General features: G+C 36.0%; 1 protein-coding gene across 5 annotated transcripts in view; it reads right to left on the minus strand.

The window, feature by feature from the left end:
- PIBF1 (progesterone immunomodulatory binding factor 1) overlaps nt 1-21,888 on the minus strand; it is a 214,689-nt gene that overhangs the window by 69,675 nt on the left and 123,126 nt on the right. For all 5 annotated transcript variants that reach the window (XR_015252640.1, XM_086710673.1, XM_086710666.1 and 2 more), the window contains exons 12-13: nt 17,824-17,974; nt 10,312-10,402 (exon numbers count right to left, since the gene is read on the minus strand). Coding sequence is in view for 4 of the 5 variants with exons in the window: in XM_086710673.1 (XP_086566799.1) it covers nt 10,312-10,402; nt 17,824-17,974 (242 nt within the window). In the remaining variant the exon portion in view is untranslated. The remainder of the gene's footprint in view (nt 1-10,311; nt 10,403-17,823; nt 17,975-21,888) is intronic.

Consider the following 21,888-nt stretch of genomic DNA (forward strand, 5'->3'; position numbering starts at 1 on the left):
TCCCGACTTTAGATAAAGGATTCTCAGATATGGCACCAAAAGCACAAGCAACAAAAGAAAAATTAGATAAAGTGGACTGCATCATAATTAAAAAGTTTTGTGCTTCAAAAGACACCATTAAAAAAATGAAAAGATAACCCATGAAATGGAAGAGAACATTCCAAAATACCTATCTGATAAGGGACTTGTATCTAGAAAAATAAAGAACTCTTATAACTCAACAATAAAAACACAATCCAATTATAGCAGTCACAGCAGTGCTATATGCTATAGAAAATTCTAAATAATTACATAAGTTTATCTTTGCACACCTTGTATTGCCATTTCCTCAGAAAGCATAATGACTGTGTCAAAACACATGTGCATTACGGATTTTCAGACATTTCTCTCGAAAGATTGGTATAAATTTAAGTTCTCATGAACTACAATGAAAAGTTCTCCAAGGACTAGAATTTTTATTTATTTTGTTCTCTAATGTATTCAAAATACCTTGAATAATATTTGGTACAAAGGAAGTAGGTGTTCAGTAATAAACTGTTGAATGACTGAACTTTATAAGACCTCCTGTTTCTTCATGCCCTAGTACATGGCTCAGGTCACGATCTCGTGGTTTGTGGGTTCGAGATCCACATCGGGCTCTGTGCTGACAGCGCCGGGGCTGGAGCCTGCTTCCGATTCTGTCTCCCTCTTTCTCTGCCCTACCCCACTAGTGCTCTCTCTCTCTGTCTCAAAATTAAATAAATATTAAAAAACATTAAAAAATATAAATAAAAAAATAAAAATATGAAGGCCTTTTGTAACGTCAACTGAACCAACCTTATTTTCCATTAATGTCTACTCCACTTACTGTCCCATAAACATGTTTTATATATTCCTCGCACTATACGTCTGTTGGTTCCCCGTCTGGAGACGGCAGACTATTTCACTGCTTGACAGATCTAACTTTTTCTTAAAGGCTCCTTGCAAGTTCTACTTCCTCCATTTCTGATCATGCTAGTCTTCACTGATCTCTATTCCTCTGACTGACATAGTCTAGCGTACAATACAGCTCTAAATTATACATTTTTGGATGTTTCTTAATATTCTTTGACATGTGTTAATCTTTTCTTTCCCAAAAGATGCTACTTACATGAAGACAAGGTCTTATCCCCTGTGGTGTGTACTAATGAAAGCAGCACTGAATAAATCCTTCTTAATCAATTTTGCTGTAAATGCATTTTGTTTACATGAACACACTGCTAGAAACCATATTCTTAGGTTGCAGAGCTTCAATATTAAAGTATGACTAGTGCTCAGCAACTGAACATTAAACTAGTAATAAAAACATACATAAAGTTGATAAGGGAAGGCAAATATTACAGATGCCAGTTCATTTCTTTTATACTTCAACCTCCTACATCTTTAAATGTGGCATATTGTAGTGAATGATTTAGTGTCACAGGTAGATTCTTTTTTTAAAAATATAATTTATTGTCAAATTGGCTTATAATTTTTTTTAACGTTTATTTATTATTGGGAGACAGACAGGGACAGAGCGTGAGCAGGGGAGGGGCAGAGAGAATGGAAGACACAGAATCTGAAGCAGGTTCCAGGCTCTGAGCTTTCAGCACAGAGCCTGATGTGGGGCTTGAACTTACAAACCGTGAGATCATGATCTGAGTCAGACTCTTAACCGACTGAGCCACCCAAGTACCCCTCAAATTGGCTTATATACAACACCCAGTACTCATCCCAACAAGTGCCCTCCTCAATGTCCATTGCCCGTTTTCCCCTCTCCACACCTGCGCACCGCCCCTCCCCCCGCACCGCCAGCCATCCACCCTCAGTTTGTTCTCTGTATTTAAGAGTCTCTTGTGGTTTGCCTCCCTCCCCCTCTGTTTGTACTATTTTTTTCCTCCTTCCCTTCCCCAATGGTCTTCTGTTAAGTTTCTCAAGTTCCACATATGAGTGAAAACATATGATATCTATCCTCTGACTGACTTACTTCACTCAGAATACCTTCCAGTTCCATCTACGTTGCTGTAAATGGCATGATTTCATTCTTTCTCATTGTCAAGTACTATTCTATTGTATATATAAACCAAATCTTCTTTACCCATTCATCAGTTGGTGGACATTTAGGCTCTTTCCAAAATTTGGCTATTGTTGAAAGCGCTGCTATAATCATTGGGGTACAGGTACCCCGATGCATTAGCACTCCTGTATCCTTTGGGTAAATTCCTAGTAGTGGTATTGCTGGGTCGTAGGGTCTCCACATTGTTTTCCAGAGCGGCTGCACCAGTTTGCATTCCCACCAACAGTGCAAGAGGGTTCCCGTTTCTCCACATCCTTGCCAGCATCTGTAGTTTCCTGATTTGTTCATTTTAGCCACTCTGGCTGGTGTGAGGTGGTATCTCAGTGTGGGTTTGATTTGTATTTCTCTGAGGATGAGTGATGTTGAGCATCTTTTCACGTGTCTGTTGGCCATCTGGCTGTCTTCTTTGGAAAAGTGTCTATTCATGTCTTCTGCCCATTTCTTCACTGGATTGTTTTTCAGGTGTGGAGTTTGGTAAGTTCTTTATAGATTTTGTATACTAGCCTTTTATCTGATATGTCATTTCCAAATATCTTTTCCCATTCTGTTGGTTGCCTTTTAGTTTTGTTGATTGTTTCCTTTGCAGTGCAGAAGCCTTTAATCTTGATGAGGTCCCAATAGTTCATTTTTGGTTTTAATTCCCTTGCCTTTAGAGATGTGTTGAGCAAGAAATTGCTGTAGCTGAGGTTAAAGAGGTTGTTGCCTGCTTTTTCCTCTAGGTTTTTGATGGTTTCCTGTCTCACATTTAGGTCTTTCATCCATTTTGAGTTTATTTTTGTGTATGGTGTAAGAAAGTGGTCTAGTCTCATTCTTCTGCATGTTGCTGTTCAGTTCTCTAAGCACCATTTGCTAAAGAGACTGTCTTTTTTTCCACTGGATGCTCTTTCTTGTTTTGTCAAAGATTAGTTAGCCATTCATTTGTGGGTCCAATTCTGGGTTCTCTATTCTATTCCATTGGTCTATGTGTCCGTTTTTATGCCAATACCATAATGTGTTGATGATTACACCTTTTCGTAGAGGCTAAAGTCTGGGATTGTGATGCTTCGCGCTTTGGTCTTCTTAATTATTACTTTGGCTATTTGGGGTCTTTTGTGTTTCCATTAAAATTTTAGGATTGTTTGTTCTAGCTTTGAGAAGAATGCTGGTGCAATTTTATCTTTTTTTTTTTTTTTAATTTTTTTTAACGTTTATTTATTTTTGGGACAGAGAGGGATAGAGCATGAACGGGGGAGGGGCAGAGAGAGAGGGAGACACAGAATTGGAAACAGGCTCCAGGCTCTGAGCCATCAGCCCAGAGCCTGACGCGGGGCTCGAACTCACGGACCGCGAGATCGTGACCTGAGCTGAAGTCGGACACTTAACTGACTGCGCCACCCAGGCGCCCCTGCTGGTGCAATTTTAATTGGGATTGCATTGAATGTGTAGATTGCTTTGGGTAGTATTGACATTTTAACAATATTTATTCTTCTAATCCATGAGCATGGAGTGTTTTTCCATTTCTTGTGTCTTCTTCAATTTCCTTCATAACCTTTCTATAATTTTCAGCATACAGATCTTTTACATCTTTGGTTAGGTTTACTCCTAGGTATTTTATGGTTCTTTGTGCAACTGTAAATGGGATCAGTTTCTTTAATTCTCTTTCTGTTGCTTCATTGTTGGTGTATAAAAATGGAACTGACTTCTGTACATTGATTTTGTACCCTGAGATTTTGCAGAATTCATGTATCAGTTCTAGCAGTCTTTTGGGTTTTCCATGTAGAGTATCATGTAGTCTGCAAAAAGTGGAAGATTGACTTCTTCTTTGCCAAATTTGATGCCTTTTATTTCATTTTGTCATCTGATTGCTGATGCTAGGACTTCCATCACTATGTTAAACAGCAGTGGTAAGAGTGAACATCCCTGTCGTGTTCCCAATCTCAGGGGGAAAGCTCTCAGTTTTTCCCCATTGAGGATGATACTAGCTGTGGGCTTTTCATATATGGCTTTTATGATGTTCAAGTATGTTCCTTCTATCCTGACTTTCTTGAGGGTTTTTATTAAGAAAGTATGCTGTATTTTGTCAAATACTTTTTCTACATCAATTGACAGGATCATATGGTTTTTATCCTTCCTTTTATTAATGTGATGTATCACACTAATTGATTTGCAAATATTAAACCAGCCCTGCAGTCCAGGAATGAATCCCACTTGATCATGGTGAATAATTCTTTTTATATGCTGTTGAATTTGATTTGCTCGTATCTTGTTGAGAATTTTTGCATTCATGTTCGTCAGGGATATTATTGGTCTATAATTCCCCTTTTTAGTGGGGTCTCTGTCTGGTTTGGGAATCAAGGTAATGCTGGCTTCATAGAATGAGACTGGAAGTTTTCCTTCCGTTCCTATTTTTGGGAACAGCTTGAGAAGGATAGGTATTAACTCTGCTTTCAATGTCTGGTAGAATTCCCCAGGGAAGCCATCTGGTCCAGGACTCTTACTTGTTGGGGAGATTTTTGATAACTGATTCAATTTTTTCACTAGTTTTGGGTGTCACAGGTAGATTCTGTGTAGAAACCCGGGGTGTTAGAAGTGGGAAGAAAGAAATCCACTTTAACTATAATTCAAAGCAAGACAAATGAAGAATTTCTCCTCTATGTGGCTGAGTTTATATCTCCTTAAGCACAATGCACATAGAATGCAAACAAGTCCTTCCCAAGTTCTTTATGAAAAGTAACTATGGATACAGTCGGGAAAAATGACTCCTGCTAAAGGCTAGTTATTTATTTATTTTGTACAGAATGTACTAAACTCAAGAAAGCTTTGCTTTTACAGGCTATCTGTTGAGACACTAAAGTAGGTACAACTTAACAATACTTCTTTGTAATTATATTAACTGCCATGTGACTGTGAATTCTACCTGTACCAAGATTAAGTTCAACATCAACTAAAAATGAATGCTACAAGACTATAGTTTTGTATTTAAGTATTAAATGAAATGGGGCGCCTGGGTGGCTCAGTCGGTTAAGTGACCGACTTCGGCTCAGGTCATGATCTCGTGGTTTGTGAGTTTGAGCTCTGCGTTGGGGTCTGTGCTGACAGCTCGGAGCCTGGAGCCTGTTTCAGATTCTGTGTCTCCTTCTCTATCTCTGTCTCTCCCCCACTCACACTCTGTCTCTGTCTCTCTAACAAATAAGTAAACATTTAAAAAAATTAAAAAGAAATAAATATTAAATGAAAATTTCACCTGTTACTGGTAAAATTATTCCCGCCAGGGAATAACCCCACCAAGGTCATCTTTCAGCTCCCTCATCACTTCTTGACTCCAAATAAAACTTATTCTCTTAGATTGTCAATGGAAGTAGCACTTCCGATTATTACGTAATTTCATAGTAGTAGAGCCCAGCCGATACGGACAAGGTAGATCTTCATCTGTGTATGAGATGTCAAAGCACAATGGAGGATTGATGTTCTGCCTCAATTCCTTCAATCTTGGTATGGTTTTCTTAGTATCACCAAAACTCTAAATAAATATCTGTATTTATTTAGTTACTTGCTAATTAGTTACTTGCCTGAAATAGCATTTGGCTCCTTGATCTTTTTCAATTTTCGGAGGTCAGAGATTTATCTCTATTAGTATGGCATAAAAAATAAAAAAAAAAAAAAAAAAAAAAAAAAGGTTCCAAAAAAGGGGCACACGTACCAGAATGATTCTAGCTTCAGAACTCTTCACGTTGGCACCTATACTGCCTGCTCTACTGGTAATTATTGAAAACCAAATAATGGTCTCAAGCTGATTATCTATAGTCATATGACACTTTCTCTAGGTTCTTCTATAGGTTTAAACTCTCAAGTTGATCACGAATAGAATGGCAGTAACTTTTTAAAGGACTATTCCAAAAACAAACCTAAATAAGAACAACTTTCCCCAAGGACAAAAATGACAACTCACATACATGAGAAGAAATAGAGAAAAATTTTCATTTTACACAAAAGTCTGCTAGAGGAAAAAAAAGTTTTCTCAGCTTTAATATTTTCCTTTATTATAAAGTTCAGTGTACTGTGAAAATTTCAACTTAACACTCTTTATAAAACTAGACAGAAACTAAAACAAAAGGTCTGGAGTATGCAGTAAATCTTGCAGTTTGAAAGGTTTAAAAACCTTCAGAAAAGGCTCTTCATTCAGATCTGCCAAAGCAAACAGAGAAGTGCACACTAAGACCACGCTAGTGCCTGGCAGTTCCCCAATTAAGATGCAGGTTAAAGAGCATAACCAAAACATGTAACCAGAAAATCTTGTTTGCTATTTTCAAAACAATCATGACCGAAACAAAAACATTACTTCAGATTTTCAAGTTTAGTCAAGTCGAGAAGAGCCCATTTCATGTTAATCTACTTAATTGTATAAGCCCTTTTAACTTACTGCAACTTTGTCCCAGAAAGAGTTTAATGTGATATTTAGTTATTGTTCATATCTCCACTGAAACGTCAACCTGTGAGTAAGCTTATTTGATAATTACAATGTGCTTAAAAGACAGTTTTTGGGAGTTATTTTTCAAACTACAAAAGCTAATTTTGCTACTTTTTTATAGGAAACTGGCATTATAGTATATGTCTTAAGATTGATTGACAGATATCAAAAAAATCTCAAAACTGGTTTCATGTCCAGGGGAGTGTTTCGACTAATTATTTTAAAAAGTCTCATTACAATTCTCAAACAAAATGATTTTAATTAAAACCTTAAATTGTACCTAAAGTTTTTGGAACACTAGCTTTTCCTCTAAAATCAACTGTGTAATTTACTCTAAGAAACATTAACTGGTATAACCAGTTAACATTTCCTAAATAACCCACTATGTGCCAGGGACTGTGTGGTGAAATTTGCATCCATTTTCTCACTTTAATTTCATAATATACCTTGAGTAGCAACAGGTAACCAATGAAAATTTTCAGTGACTATTGAATTTATTAACAACAACATGAAACTCAAAGCAGAAGGCCTAACAATTAAAGGTTTGGATAACTATTAAAAATTATCTTTTTGAAGACTATTCAGTGATACAAGAAACGTTCAAGATGGAGTTGTAAGAAAAAATATTAAACTTCCCATGTTTAATACCCTAAATATGCAAGAAGACGTATGTATATCTATTATACATTTTTGAATGGTTACCTTTGGATGGTAGGATTACTAACAATTTTCTAAAATAAACATAATATTTTTATAACCAGAAATCTGTTCCAATTAAGTGTTAACCTAAAGTACCTAAAGCTGGCTGTTGAATGTATGAGATTTCACATTGAACTTAGTATGAATGGTATAGTGTATAGTAGTTGAAAAGTAAGTTCCTTTGAAATTTTCATGTATCTTGCCGTAGACTAATGTATAATGAAAACTTTATTATGCAAACATTTCATTTGCCATTCTGATTGAGTTGTTTTATAATGCATCTTCAGTTTCTATTGCTTTAATTTTAAATGTGAAGAATTAAATATAGACTCTCTCAAAGGTTACATTGCTTTCATCTTAAATCAGTTAAACAGAGAATGAAGCCATTGACTTCTTTACAAATAGCTACTGAAAGTGAAATACAGACTTTGCAAACTTTGGATATGTGTCAGACCCTAAAAGAGGGATCCTCTTTGCCACTGCTCAATTTTACGCATATAGTAGGTACTCAATAAAAGATGTTGAAGGAATACAAAAACGTCCTCTCTGGATATCTAGACTTACTTTCCCTTCACTCAGTTTAGATGACCTGAGAAGCACTTCCTCAAAATAACCCTCTGGTTCACCATGAGACGAATGCCTGGCACCAGCTGGTAGGAGATATTAATAGTATGCCCATTAGGCACTTGTTCAAGGCACACAGATAGCTCAGTGATAAAATCTTCAGAAATATTTGGATAGTTAAAATTATTCAGAATATGAATCAGTTGTGGTTCTTTGAATCTCCACTCTAATTATTAAGGAATCAACATCTGTTTTTGGAAATTCTTTAAAAAAAAGTAAGGTAACAGCAATAATTGCTTTCAATTTTAGAGGAACTCCGCATTTAGGGCTAAAGAAAAAAGCTTACAACAGCAAAATTCTTTCTTCCTTGTGACAAAGATTCTTTTGAAGGATTCATATGCTAAAAAAGAAGAGAATAGACTTTTTCCTTCAAATTTCAATTTTTAGTATTTACCAAGCATTTACCACTGACCAAGAAGTCTCTTCCCCACAAAAGTGTATTTCTATTCCCCCCTAGACAATATAATGCTCAAAAACAGTTATATGGGGAAAATTATAAAATAGCCTAGGTCATCCTTAATGACTCATGAGGGACTGAGCAGAGACGGGGAATGGGATGGGACTACAGCTCATTTTTCAAATAATACATAATTTAGAAATACTTACACCTTCACCAGACAGAATTAACCATTCCAACTATAAAATAATACTTGACAGTCATCTATCCTTGGTCTAAAATTCTTCCAGATATTTAGTTTAACCAGTAAGAGACATACATTCAAAGCACCCATTTGTTTTGTTATAAAATGGCCTATATCTTACATCATAGCGTTAAAGACATTTTATTCTCTTAGCCATCACTTCAAAGTTTCTACAAAACTATTAGAGTTCAGATGAATTGTTTTTCTTACATAGTGTGTAAGGTCTCTAAACACTTAAATCAACTCAAATAAAAATAAAAGATAAACAAGCAGTTGGGGTACCTGGGTAGCTCAGTTGGTTAAGTGTCTGACTTTGGCTCAGGTCATGATCTCATGGTTTGTGGGTTTGAGCCCTGTATTGGGCTTTTTGCTGTCAGCCCACTTCTGATCCTCTGTCCCTCTCTCTCTCTCTCTCTCTCTCTGCCCTTCCCCTGCGTGTGTGCACTCTCTTTCTCTTTCAAAAATAAATAAAAACATTGAAAAAAAAAGATAAACAAGCAGATTTGAATCCTCAAATACTCAGATGAACAGACAATTCTACTAGGTATCTTATACCATGCTAGGTAGAGACAGAGAATAAACAAAAGTAAGATATCATTGCTGACCTTCAGGAACCTTCCCTTTGGCTGGGGAAATGATGTGGGAAACAAGAGCTAATGAGATAAGATAAATGCTCTGTTATGTGGTATGGAGCAAATAGATGTTTATAGGCATAGAGATAGACTACCCTGATTTTAGGTAGAGAGGCAAGGAAGGTTGGAGAGGCGGGGGCACGTGGAAGGGCCTGGAAGTCTGGCAGTAATATTTAGATGTGATACGGTAGCATATGGGACAGTCAGATGTTTTTGCATAGGAGGATGAGTTAAAGTGAGAGAAAGAAGTTAGATTAAAAAAAAATTTAGCTAGGTCAACTGGAAAACTGATTAATATAGGTACAATTTTTCTCTTAGTGTACTTAAAAATTTTTTTTAACATTTATTTATTTTTGAGAGACAGAGATAGAGCGTGAGCAGGGGAGGGGCAGAGAGAGAGGGAGACACAGATCTGAAGCAGGCTCCAGGCTCTTAGCTGTCAGCACAGAGCCTGATGCGGGGCTCGAATTCACGGACCGTGAGATCATGACCTGAGCCAAAGTCGGACACTTAACCCACTGAGCCACCCAGGTGCCCCATAGTATACTTTAAACAGAATCTCACAAAATCACTAGTGGATCTCCCCCAAATTTTCTTGGTCTTCACAAAATCTTTTATACTTTCTTTCTTTTTTAATTTACATCCAAGTTAGCATATAGTGCTATGATGATTTCAGGAGTAGATTCCGGTGATTCATCCCCTATATAACACCCAGTGCTCATCCCAACAAGTGTCCTACCTAATGCCCCTACTTTTAATCATAATATAATGTGCTATCTCATCTCTCTCTCTGCGTCCCTCTTTCTCTTTCTCAAGTATATGTCAAGGAATGTACACAGGTGAATAAAAAACAAGAGAAAAAGGAAGCCTATTTAATTTTAATCTGAAAACTGTTGGTACAAATGCATTTGTAGCACACTTGAAATTAATGTGAAAATAAAATCACAATGGTGTCATTATCACTGAATCTAATTCTAGGAAAATACTAATGTACACTTCTAGTTTATTGATCATTAAACTCACTTAAAAATACATGAAATGCAGGATTATAACTTACTGTGCTTTATTTTGTGAGCAATTTAATATTTATGCATACTAAGAATAAAGTAACTTTACTTTGCACATTATCAAAAAGCATAATGTAATTACATTTAGCTTGAGTAGATAAGTAAAACAAATATATATTGATTTTACCTTTGCTTTAGTCGTCTTTTGGCTGTTGTGGGAACATTAGCACCATAGCCATAGGAAAAAAGAACCCTTTCAGCTTCATCTTCATTTTCAACTGAAAAATATTAAAATGTATGATGTAAAATAAGTGGGTTTTTTTCTTAAAAAGCACAGCAAAAGTGAAAATAAAAGAGGTCATACCAATGAATCAGGGAGCATTAGAACATTAAAAAGGGCTAATGCACAATCTCAAACAGTCCATTTGTAAGTAGAAGCATATTTCTTAAAGTATATGGTTGCTTAAATTTGTTCCATTTATTTTTAAAAGGTGTAATGGCTTGCCTCATAGGACATGTTAAATTTTCTTGTTATAAAGCATAATAATTTAAGGGGCGCCTGGGTGGCTTAGTCGGTTAAGCCTCTAACTCTTGGTTTTGGCTCAGGTCATGATCTCATGGTTTGTAAGTTTGAGCCCTGCATAGGCCTCTGTGTTAATGGTGCAGAGCCTGCTTGGGATTCTCTCCCCTCTCTCTCTGTCCCTACCCCGCTTGCTCTCTTGCTTAAAACTAAATAAATAAACTTAAAAAAAATTTTTTTTTTAAATAAAGCATAATAATACAGATGCTGTGATATTCTGAATGATTCTAGGATTTTTGCATGGAAAGTATGTTTTGTAATTATAAATAAGTAACAATAACATCAGTTTCATTATTTCTCTTCTTGATAAAAGACATGACTATTTTTTAAAATATTTATTTATATTTGAGAGAGAGAGAGAGAGACAGACAGAGCATAAGTGGGGGACAGGTAGAGAGAGACAGGGAGACACAGAATGTGAAGCAGGCTCCAGGCCCTGAGCTGTCAGCACAGAGCCCGACACAGGGCTCAAACCCATGAACCATGCGAGATCATGACATGAGTTGAAGTCAGATGCTTAACCGAGTCACCCAAGAGCCCTAAGAAATGACTACTTTTAATTAGGAAAGATGTTCACTATTTTATCAAAACAAGTTAATTTTAACTTGGAATAATGAAATTGTGTATTTAAGTAGGCTACTCTGTGAAGAAACTGTGCAGTCCTGAGAATGTATTGATAGCCTTTTTTTTTTATTACAAAAAAATACAGCAAAACCATTTACTTTTAAATTCTGCCATTGTCACATCACTCTTTTTCAGAAGGAATTTTAACTGACAGGTTAACATTATGGTTAAAAAGTTTAAATGCAATGGCAATTTTACTGTAAATTGGGATTAAAAAATACTTAAAGTTCATAAAAACTAAAGGTTTACTAGCTCATATAAAAGCAGTCAATGACATTTAACAATGTTTATAACATTTTTTAACAATCATATTTTAACATTAAAAAGAGAAACCTCTCAGAAATGTTTCAGACTTAAAACAAAGCCACATATTTTACAAGCTATTTGGAGGCCCATTACTGTAATATGCATATATTTGTTGACTGATCCTTTTACAGTATAGTAAGAATTTTAATAAGATTTTTCTTGTTGTCCTTCAATTTTATCCCTAGTTTTAATGGTAAACCAGGGTCAGTTTTCAGAAATAGAGTTATTAGTTGTCAGGTAAATGTAGAAGCAAGAGATGATATAGGTCATTGCCAATAGTGTTACCAGCTATCATAGGTCCAAGATGAGTTCTCCAATTCAGCTCTATCAGAATGGCAAAATAGCTCTGTTAGTGCTGTTATTTAGACACCTACCTGACTCTTGTCTCAAAATTCAGAAGGAAGAGGGTAAATTCTGTTAATATCTCAAAAACCCATCAGTTAGAAATTGATGGACATCTGAAATTTGAGTTTAATACCTAATGGATTAGTAACTCATAGGATAACTATTCTATTGGTGATTTAATTATAGAAACAATGGTAGATGGTACTAAGGAGATATGAATGTGTCTTAGAAGTACAGAGCACCGAACATCTATATCTGAGTGCCACCATTTTTCTCAAGCTAGAAGCATCAGGAGGCTGTGGGGAGACAAACGTTCATAGAGAAGGAACAGGAGGGCCTGTGCATGTGTAAAGGCACAGAGCTGTGACATTTTAGTAATTATGAGGTAAGTGGTTGGAGTTCACTTAGAGAACAACGGTAGTAGAAAGATAGGCTTAGTTCCAATTGTGAATGGAATGAAATTTTATTTGCTAGGCTAAGGAGTTTGGATTTTTATTCCACAGTCAACAAGAAACTAACAGAGATTAATTCAGAAAGGTAACATGACCAAAAGAGCTTTGTTGTTGATGCTGATATTGCAGAAAAAAATTCTAACAATGGGGAAAAGGATGGCCTATTGTAGCACAGAGAACTCCTCACAAGTTATAGTAATAATCCAGTTGAAGAACAGTCCAGAAAAGCAAGAGAGGATGAATAAAAAAAGTTAGATGCTAGACAACTGAATAGGTGTGGAGGTGAGAGGAGGCACTAGAGAGAATGAGGGAGACATGGAGGTTGACAAAAGCTGGATGGTAATTAGACTTTAACCTTACTAACAGATCAAGAATACAAGAAAATTAGTAAGTTTTACAGAGAGAAGAAAAAATAAATGTGAGAAATGTTAAATTTTTTTTAAAATTTTTATTTAATGTTTATTTATTTTTGTGACAGAGAGAGACAGAGTATGAACGGGGGAGGGTCAGAGAGAGAGGGAGACACAGAATTCCAAACAGGCTCCAGGCTCTGAGCTGTCAGCACAGAGCCCGATGCGGGGCTCAAACTCACGGACCGTGAAATCATGACCTGAGCCGAAGTCGGACGCTCAACTGACTGAGCCACCCAGGTGCCCCAAGAAATGTTAAATTTTTAATGACTCTAGGAACTCTTTACAGATTAGCCTACAGACAATAAATGAAATTGTGGAAAGGGCTAGGATTATCCAGAGAGTAGGTAAGTTAAGTAAAAATTGAAGAGGATAATGGGAAAACCCTTGTGAAGTATTCGGTAGAGTTAGCTAGAAGAAGAGACAATAAAAGCAATGGAGAAGAAACAATCAAAGACAGGTGATTCAAGAAGCAAGAGAAGAGTCTTGAGAAATGTGACAAATGCCTAGCAGAGGTTACAAGTAAGATGAAATGGACAGTAGGTTCTAGAATCTGACAACTAGAAATCTGGTTTTCTTTTTATATTTGAATTTATTTAGTTTCTAGTCAATACTATTTGTAACAAATGGATGAGGTCTTTGAAAACTAAACTCCTCAAAAATCCAAATAATATACTTAATTATAAAAGGCAATTCAGGTGTGAATAGGTTATGTCATTTGACATGGTGACATCTTAACAAATGAAGTCTAACCCTCTTCATATCAGGTGAAATTTTCTGTATTAGATGGTGACCTTTGAAAATCATACCCACTGTAGTACTAAAAAAGAATGTTTTGTACTATATCTTTGAAGTTTTCATTAACAAGTATTCTTTAAATAAGGATAGGAACATTTTAATTTCTGGGGCATCAGGGTGGCACAGACAGTTAAGTGTCTGACTCCTGATTTTGACTCAGGTCATGAACTCCCAGTTTGTGAGTTCAAGTCTTGGGACACGCTCTGCACTGTCAGCATGGATTCTCTCTGCTCCTCTTCCCGTGACAGAGCACATACGCTCTCTAAGTAAATAAATAAACTTAAAGAAGAAACAAGGAATATTCTAATTCTAATTTCCATTGTGAACATATAGACATGAACTTACTTTCTTGATCTTCCAAGTATAAGTAAATATATTTTATTCTAAGATGATTTGAAGATGGTTTATACGATAGCATAGCAAAAATTTATTTTTGTATTAAAAAATTTTTTTTAATGTTTATTTATTATTGAGAGGGTAGGGGGTAGGGTTAGAGAGAGGGAGACAAAGAATTCAAAGCAGGCTTGGGCTCTGAGCTGTCAGCACAGAACCCAATGCAGGGCTTGAACTCACAAACCGTGAGATCATGACCTGAGTCAAAGTGAGATGCTTAACTGAGTCACCCAGGTGCCTGTATTTTTGTATTTTTTCTAAAGATTTTACTAAGAAAATATTTGCACATGTGGAAGAGATGAAAGATGTCTATAGCATTCACCCATATACTCAACATCTGGATTCTAAATTAAATGTTGCATTGTATGTAGTTTATCACATATCTGTCCATCACTGTATACATCCATGAATCTATCTTACTTTTTTGATGGTTTTTAAAAAACATTTTTAATGTTTATTTATTTTTCTGAGAGAGAGAGTGGGTGGCGGGGGGGAGAGGGGGACAGAGGATCCGAAGAGGGCTTTGTGCTGACAGCAGTGAGCCTGACATGGGGCTCAAACTCATGAACCTGAGGTGAAGTCAGCCGCTTAACTGAGCCACCCAGGTGCCCCTGATATATTTCCAAATAAGCTGCAGACATCTGCCCCTCATCTCAACAATTCAACACGTATATTATCAACTACAGTTCAATATTTATAGTTTTTTTTTTAATTAAATTACATATGGTAAAAAAAATTAAATTTACATATGGTAAAAAAATTAAATTTATATATGGTAAGAGGTACAAATCTTAATCCTACCATTCAATGAGTTCTGAGAAATATACACACATGTGTAACACAAGCCCTATTAAGATACAGAGCATTCCAACAACCTGGAAAGTTCCCTAATATCTTTCTTCCCAGTTAATTTTTGGTGACAACCATCCTTAGAGGCAAACATTGTTCTACTTTTTTTCCCCACTATAGTTTTCCCTCTTCTAGAATTTTATATAAATTTAGTCATAAAAGGTTTCTTAGACTAAACATAAAGTTTTTTAGAATCATCCATGTTGTTGAGGAATCAGTAGTTTGTTTTTATTGCGGAGTAGTATTCTACAGTATAAAATGTGTGATGGTTTGTTTAGCCATTTTCCTGTGATAGTTGCTAGGCCTGTTGCCAGTTTTTTGTTTTTTGTTTTTTTTTTAATTTTTTTTTAAGGTTTATTTATTTTTGAGACAGAGAGAGACAGAGTATGAACGGGGGAGGGTCAGAGAGAGAGGGAGACACAGAATCTGAAACAGGCTCCAGGCTCTGAGCCATCAGCACAGATGCCTGACGCGGGGCTTGAACTCATGAACCGTGAGATCATGACCTGAGCTGAAGTCGGATGCTTAACCGACTGGGCCACCCAGGCGCCCCATGTTGCCAGTTTTTAATGATTATGAATATAGCTCCTGTGAATATCCTAGTATAAGTCCTTTTGTGTGCATACGCTGTCTTTTCTCTAGGGCAAAATACATCAACATAGAATTGCTGGATTACTGGATAGGTTGTTTGGTTTTATAACAAATTGCAGTTGTTCTATATTCTCACTAACATTGCTATAGCCAGTCTTCTAATTTCAGTCATTCCAGTAAGTGTGTACTGTTATTATTAAAAGTGGGCCTTTTAAAAGGCCCCTGAATTTCCATATAAATGGAATATAAAAAATATTTTAAATGGCATTACAATGTTTAATGTAAGTTATAAAAATAGAAATCCTGCCTTGTACTATCCCTTAACAGGAAGGCATTTAATATTTCATCATTAGGTATGATATTAGCTGTAGATTTTTTTGTAGATATCCTTTATCAGACTGAGCAAGTTCTGTTCTACTCCTGATTTGTTTAGACAGAGGGACATACGCAAAGTTATGAAGATACAAGTATATGGAAACTTCAAATAATATGCAATGACAGGAAATGGAAAGGCATAAACTATAAAGGAGAGTGTATAAATAAAGCCATGCTAAGGAATATGACGTTATGCTGTCTAAAGATGATGACACAGAGGTATTAAAGCAGGGGTATGCTACAATCAAATCTATTTTCTAAAGATTACTCTGACTCCAGCAAAGAAACTGAGGACAAATTTGAAAACTGTTGCAGTTATCAGATACTGACCCTAAAAGTGGAAAAAAGATAATGATAGGAATGAAATGTTTTCCTTTTTTATTTTTAAATTAAAAAAAACATGTTTACTTATTTTTGAGAAAGAGAGACAGAGTGTGAATGGTAGAGGGGCATAGGGAGAGGGAGACCCAGATTCTGAAGCAGGCTCCGGGCTCTGAGCTGTCAGCACAGAGCTCGACGCAGGGATCAAACCCATGAAACGTGAGACCATGAATTGAGTCGAAGTTGGATGCCCAACCAACTGAGCCACCCAGGCGCCCTGAAGTTAAGTTTTCCTTAAATTGGCCTACAAATATAACAAACATAGCCTTTACAAGAAAATGTGCCCGAAACAGATTCAAATTCAACCTCAGCTTCAATTGAAGTTTAAGTCCACTTTTATAAGAATGCCCCTGACATTTCTGACTTTTGAACAAAAATAATGTGCTGTAGCAAATATCTCAGTCAGTAGTGAAAGGTTAATTTAAAATATTCCCTTACACTGGCTGGCTTAGTCAGTAGAGCATGCAACTCTTGATATCGGGGTCACGACCTCAATCGAGCCCCATGTTGGGCATGGAAGCCTACTTAAAAAAATAAAAATAAAAAATAAAATAAAATAAAATATTTCCTTAAAGTCCAGGATAACAAAGGAAGCTAGCATAACAAGAGGAAACAAATAGAAATTAAAGGTCAAGGATTACAACACAGTACATTCAATAAATTTCTATTTTTCAAGACTTAAAGTGTCAGTCATCTCCCCTCTTAGGTATCGTACTCCTCACCTTAAAGGTAGAATTAACTTATGACCGCTCCTGTATTTCCACTGCAAAATGACTATTTCTTGCTAACAGCACATATCTCACTACTTTAATTATCTTTAATATGCTTGTTTCTTCCAGGGGTCTAGACTAGCAAGAATTATCACATGAACTCCATGGACCCATATCCTGGCACATGTAAACATTTAATTGTTCAATGAGGGAACTAAATAAATGAAAAGATAAAATCTACTGTAGTTAACCTATTTTAAAAAAATGGTTTTTTTTATTTTTTTATTTTTTTTTTTCAACGTTTATTTATTTTTGGGATAGAGACAGACAGAGCATGAACGGGGGAGGGGCAGAGAGAGAGGGAGACACAGAATGGGAAACAGGCTCCAGGCTCTGAGCCATCAGCCCAGAGCCTGACGTGGGGCTCGAACTCACGGACCGCGAGATCGTGACCTGGCTGAAGTCGGACACTTAACCGACTGCGCCACCCAGGCGCCCCAAAAAATGGTTTTTTAATGTTTATTTATTTTTGAGAGAGAGGGGGAGAGTGAGAGAGAGAACGCCAGAACATGAGACACAGAATCTGAAGCAGGATCCAGGCTCTGAGCTGTCAGCACAGAGCCCGACATGGGGATCAACTCAGGAACTGCAAGATCATGACCTAAGCCGAAGTCAGACACTGACTGAGCCACCCATATAGTCAACCTATTTTTTAAATGCCAACTAATGAAATTGAGATCAACTGATTATTAAAATATAAAATACATATTTTTCAAAAGTTACCAATTGGATTTTAAAGAAATATATTAGTGTTTTTAGAAACAATACCAGGTTCCTTGTGCTGCCAGAAAAAAAGCTGTGTGTGTGAGGTGGTGGGCGACTTACTTTCTGCAGTTTGCATTATTATTTCATCAAGCTCTTTTTCCAATCTCTCATAAATGTCGAGCCTTGCCTGATACTCAGAGTTCCGTGCTTGAAGTTCAGTAATGCGTTTTTCAGAAGAGCCTTGGAGACTATAAAATTCTTTAGTTAAAACCTAATAGTGGAAGAAAAAAATTGCAAAGGCAGAATTAAAAAGATTAACAGTTAAGACAAAAATGTTGACACAAAAATGCCTTTTGAATTTTTTTCTCTAATGATTTAAATATGAGGAGAAAGTAGCTCAACTGAGATGACTGAGGAAGCTACATTTATTTCTAAGGTACATAACTCAGTTGTTTGTAACTGAAAATTACGAACCACTTTACTGCATGAACTGAATAAACAACAAATTTAAAACTTAGAAATAGTTACAGGAATAAGAATAGCATTTGCTTGTTAGAACTAAAAAATGCAACAGATGCTATTCTTACCTGGAGGTCATTTATTTGGCAACTGCAGCAAGGGGAGAAAGGCTTGCAGCTTACAAAACTGGGTGTGAAAACGATACACTCACCCTTCAGTTTTCCATCAGAGCTTACTTCATCTATGCTTACCAAGGTTGTAATAAGGTTTCTGGCTTCTTGAACAATCATAAATTCAAAGCAACAAACCAAGATGAGACATATGAAGTGCCACCTGGGGCAGTATCAGAAAATGCCTTTATATAGAAAGGAAGGACTTAAACAATTATTAAAAAAGATTTAAAAAGGCATGGAAATTGGAGTTATTTTGTGTAAGAACAAAAAAATTCTACATTCTTTAATGGTGATTTGTTGAAAGAATCACTATGTTGATAACAAATTCACTTAAAAAGAGACATTTCTAATGACAAAGGAAATGTTTTAATGCTTAAATTCCAATTATTTAGAAAGTTTACTAACTAGCAAAGATTAAATTGTGGAGTGGTATTACACTTGCTTTCCAATACAGCATAAGTAATGTAGTATTTCCTTAAAAGCAACAGAAAATTATGGTTAAGAATATGGGTTGTAGCCAGAAAGATTTGGGTTTCAATGCTGGCTTTGACACTTCACTAGTTTTGGATCTTAGGCACTTAATTATTCTTTCTAGGCCTCCCTCAAAACATTGTTGGAAGGATTAGATAAGATAATAAATTCACAGTGCTTAGCAGAATGCCTAGAACACATTAAGTTTGAAAAATATCATTACTGCTATAAGAATTATGAGAACTTTGTATTAAATGGTTCATAGAAATAAAGATCCGCTGGCCTAATTACTCTGAATTATCTATAAACAATTTTTAACACAACCTATTTCCTTTAATGACACAAAGTTCATCTCAACAAATGTACATGATTGTGTGCTTTCTTTGATGTGGAAAAAGGAGAGGATAAAGATTTAGTTACAGTTTTAACAAGCAGAGGTTACAATTTAATTTTCCTTAATCTATTCTTATTTTCCTTCAATTATTTTCATCAAAATTTCCCACTCAAATAACTTAAACATTATCTCCCACCCTCCAAACTTATTCCTTTGGGGGATAAAGAAAGAATAACATGGGAATAATGATGATAATCACAGGATGATTTTTAGTGTCCCTGATTGGATCAACAGAAGAAAATTCATCTTTTAGTATTATTTCTTCTTCATTCTTGTCAGTTGGGAATATGTTTTCTAAAGATTTATTAATTCGTTATAACTAAATTATTAGACAGTGAAATAATCTGGAGCTTTCATAGAATTTATTATACTGAGATGTAATTCATTAAGACTTTGGTGGCTGATGACACTAATTCCACAGTCAAAAGAGAGTATCGGTAATGACGTTGTTAAATGAATATTCTCACAGCACAGCTGATACTATTTGTTTGTATTCCAACTCCTTCAACAAAAACCACAGAAGGCAAAACTGCAGAAATGGATATTGCAGGAGATAATCAAAATGTGGAAGATGGGATATTTCGTAAGTATTATTTTAAGATTTAAAAAATACTATTAAATTGAGAGATGTAATTTAAAATTCTCTCTCCATAACAGAGGAGAGATCCCCAGAAATACCCAACACCTCTGGACTCCATGGTGGAGAATTCTCTTTTACTATGGATTTGCCTGAGTGGTTTCTATAAATAAACTTATTATTGTTTCTGAAAAGCAAAAAAAAAAAAAAAAAAAGCTTGATTACTGGACCTATGGAAGGCTATTATATTAAAGATTCTTTAGGAAAAACCAATATATGAACATTTGAGTTTGACCACGAATGCACAAAACAGATCAGCTGCTTTTAGAAATCCATTATATACTAAGCTTTCACAGTGGCTATTTCTTTACTTTAAATAATCAAATAATACAGAATTATATAAAATTATATGTAAAATTAATGATAATACAAAACTGTAGGTCAATGACTGCTTTAAAAAGACATAAAAGGGGCACCTGGGTGGCTCAGTCGGTTAAGTGTCCAACTTCGGCTCAGGTCATGATCTCACAGTACGTGAGTTTGAGCCCTGCGTTGGGCTGTGCTGACAGCTCAGAGCCTGGAGCCAACTCTGGATTCTGTGTCTCCCTCTCTCTCTGCCCCTCCCCTGCTCGTGCTCTGTCTCTCTCTCAAAAATAAATAAACATTAAAAAAATAAATAAAAAGAGGGGCGCCTGGGTGGCGCAGTCGGTTAAGCGTCCGACTTCAGCCAGGTCACGATCTCGTGGTCCGTGAGTTCGAGCCCCGCGTCAGGCTCTGGGCTGATGGCTCGGAGCCTGGAGCCTGTTTCCGATGCTGTGTCTCCCTCTCTCTCTGCCCCTCCCCCGTTCATGCTCTGTTTCTCTCTGTCCCAAAAATAAATAAAAAACGTTGAAAAAAAAAATTTAAAAAAAAATAAATAAATAAAAAGAGATAAAAATATAAAGCCAGTGTTTTGGCAGGCTTTGCCAACTGATAATTCAAGTAAAATAAATAGTCGCCAAGTTATAAATCAATGAGAATACTGGGTAAAAGCCATAGAAAAGTACATAAATAAAATAATCTTTATCCTTTATAAGATTATTTCTCCCCCAAATTCATTATAAATAAGAATGGTCTTAGAAATACCTTCCGGTACTTCAGAAAAATGGATTCTAACAACAGTGCTGTACTAACATTCATCAAACCATTCATTCACTCATTATTTATTGAACATCCACTATGAACAAAGCACTGTGTTAGGTATAGGTGACACAATGATAAATGAATAATCTCTATCCTCTCAAGACTCCTAGGTTTAACAGAGGAGGAAATGTAAGAAATACCCCTAATGCCTCAGTTTTATCAATAGTTTTTAGAAACATAATATTTTTGGGGGCATCTGGGTGGCTCAGTTGGTTAAGTGTCTGACTCGACTTTGGATTAGGTCATGATCTCACGTTTGTGAGATAGAGCCCTGTGTTGGGCTCTGTGCTGACAGTGTGGATCCTGCTTGGGATTCTCGCTCTCTCTCTCTCTCTAAATAGATATATAAACTTAAAAAACAAAACAAAACAGTATTTTTTACAGAGGTGTTTCTCCATAACCCTTACACACAAAAAACAACTGGTAGTCAGCAGCTGCATTCACCAACCCAGTGGGTAGAGGTCTATGGGAGACTGGCTTTCATATTGCAAGTTGTAACCTTTAAGAGGTCATGAAATCAATTCAGATTGCAACCAGCTAAAAATAATAAAACAGAATGGTTAAAAAAAAACAAAACAATGGTTTAGTAAACATCAGCACTGTGTGTTGTATTGTTCAGTGAAATGCTTGTTTCAGAAGTAGAGAGAGAGAGAACTGCTTCCCTCTCTTCCTATATATACCTCTCATTCCCTTCCACCTGCCCCAAGACACATCCTTAAGCAGTCATCCAATCTGGAAAAAAAAAAAAAAAAAAAAAAAGGCATTTTGCTAGGAATTATGAAATTTTAACAATAACTTGCAAAAGATGAATTCCAAATCAGAGCTGATCTAATTCAGTCTAATCGAAAATGTGTGGGAGAATCTGCTGTTGCAGATTATGACTGCAGTAGGTTCCTGAATAATATATTTGAAAAAGTACTAAATGCTGA

This window comes from Puma concolor, chromosome A1 (assembly GCF_028749965.1).
Source record: "Puma concolor isolate L17-30 chromosome A1, mPumCon1.1.hap2, whole genome shotgun sequence".
In the NCBI taxonomy this organism is placed as follows: Eukaryota; Metazoa; Chordata; class Mammalia; order Carnivora; family Felidae; genus Puma; species Puma concolor.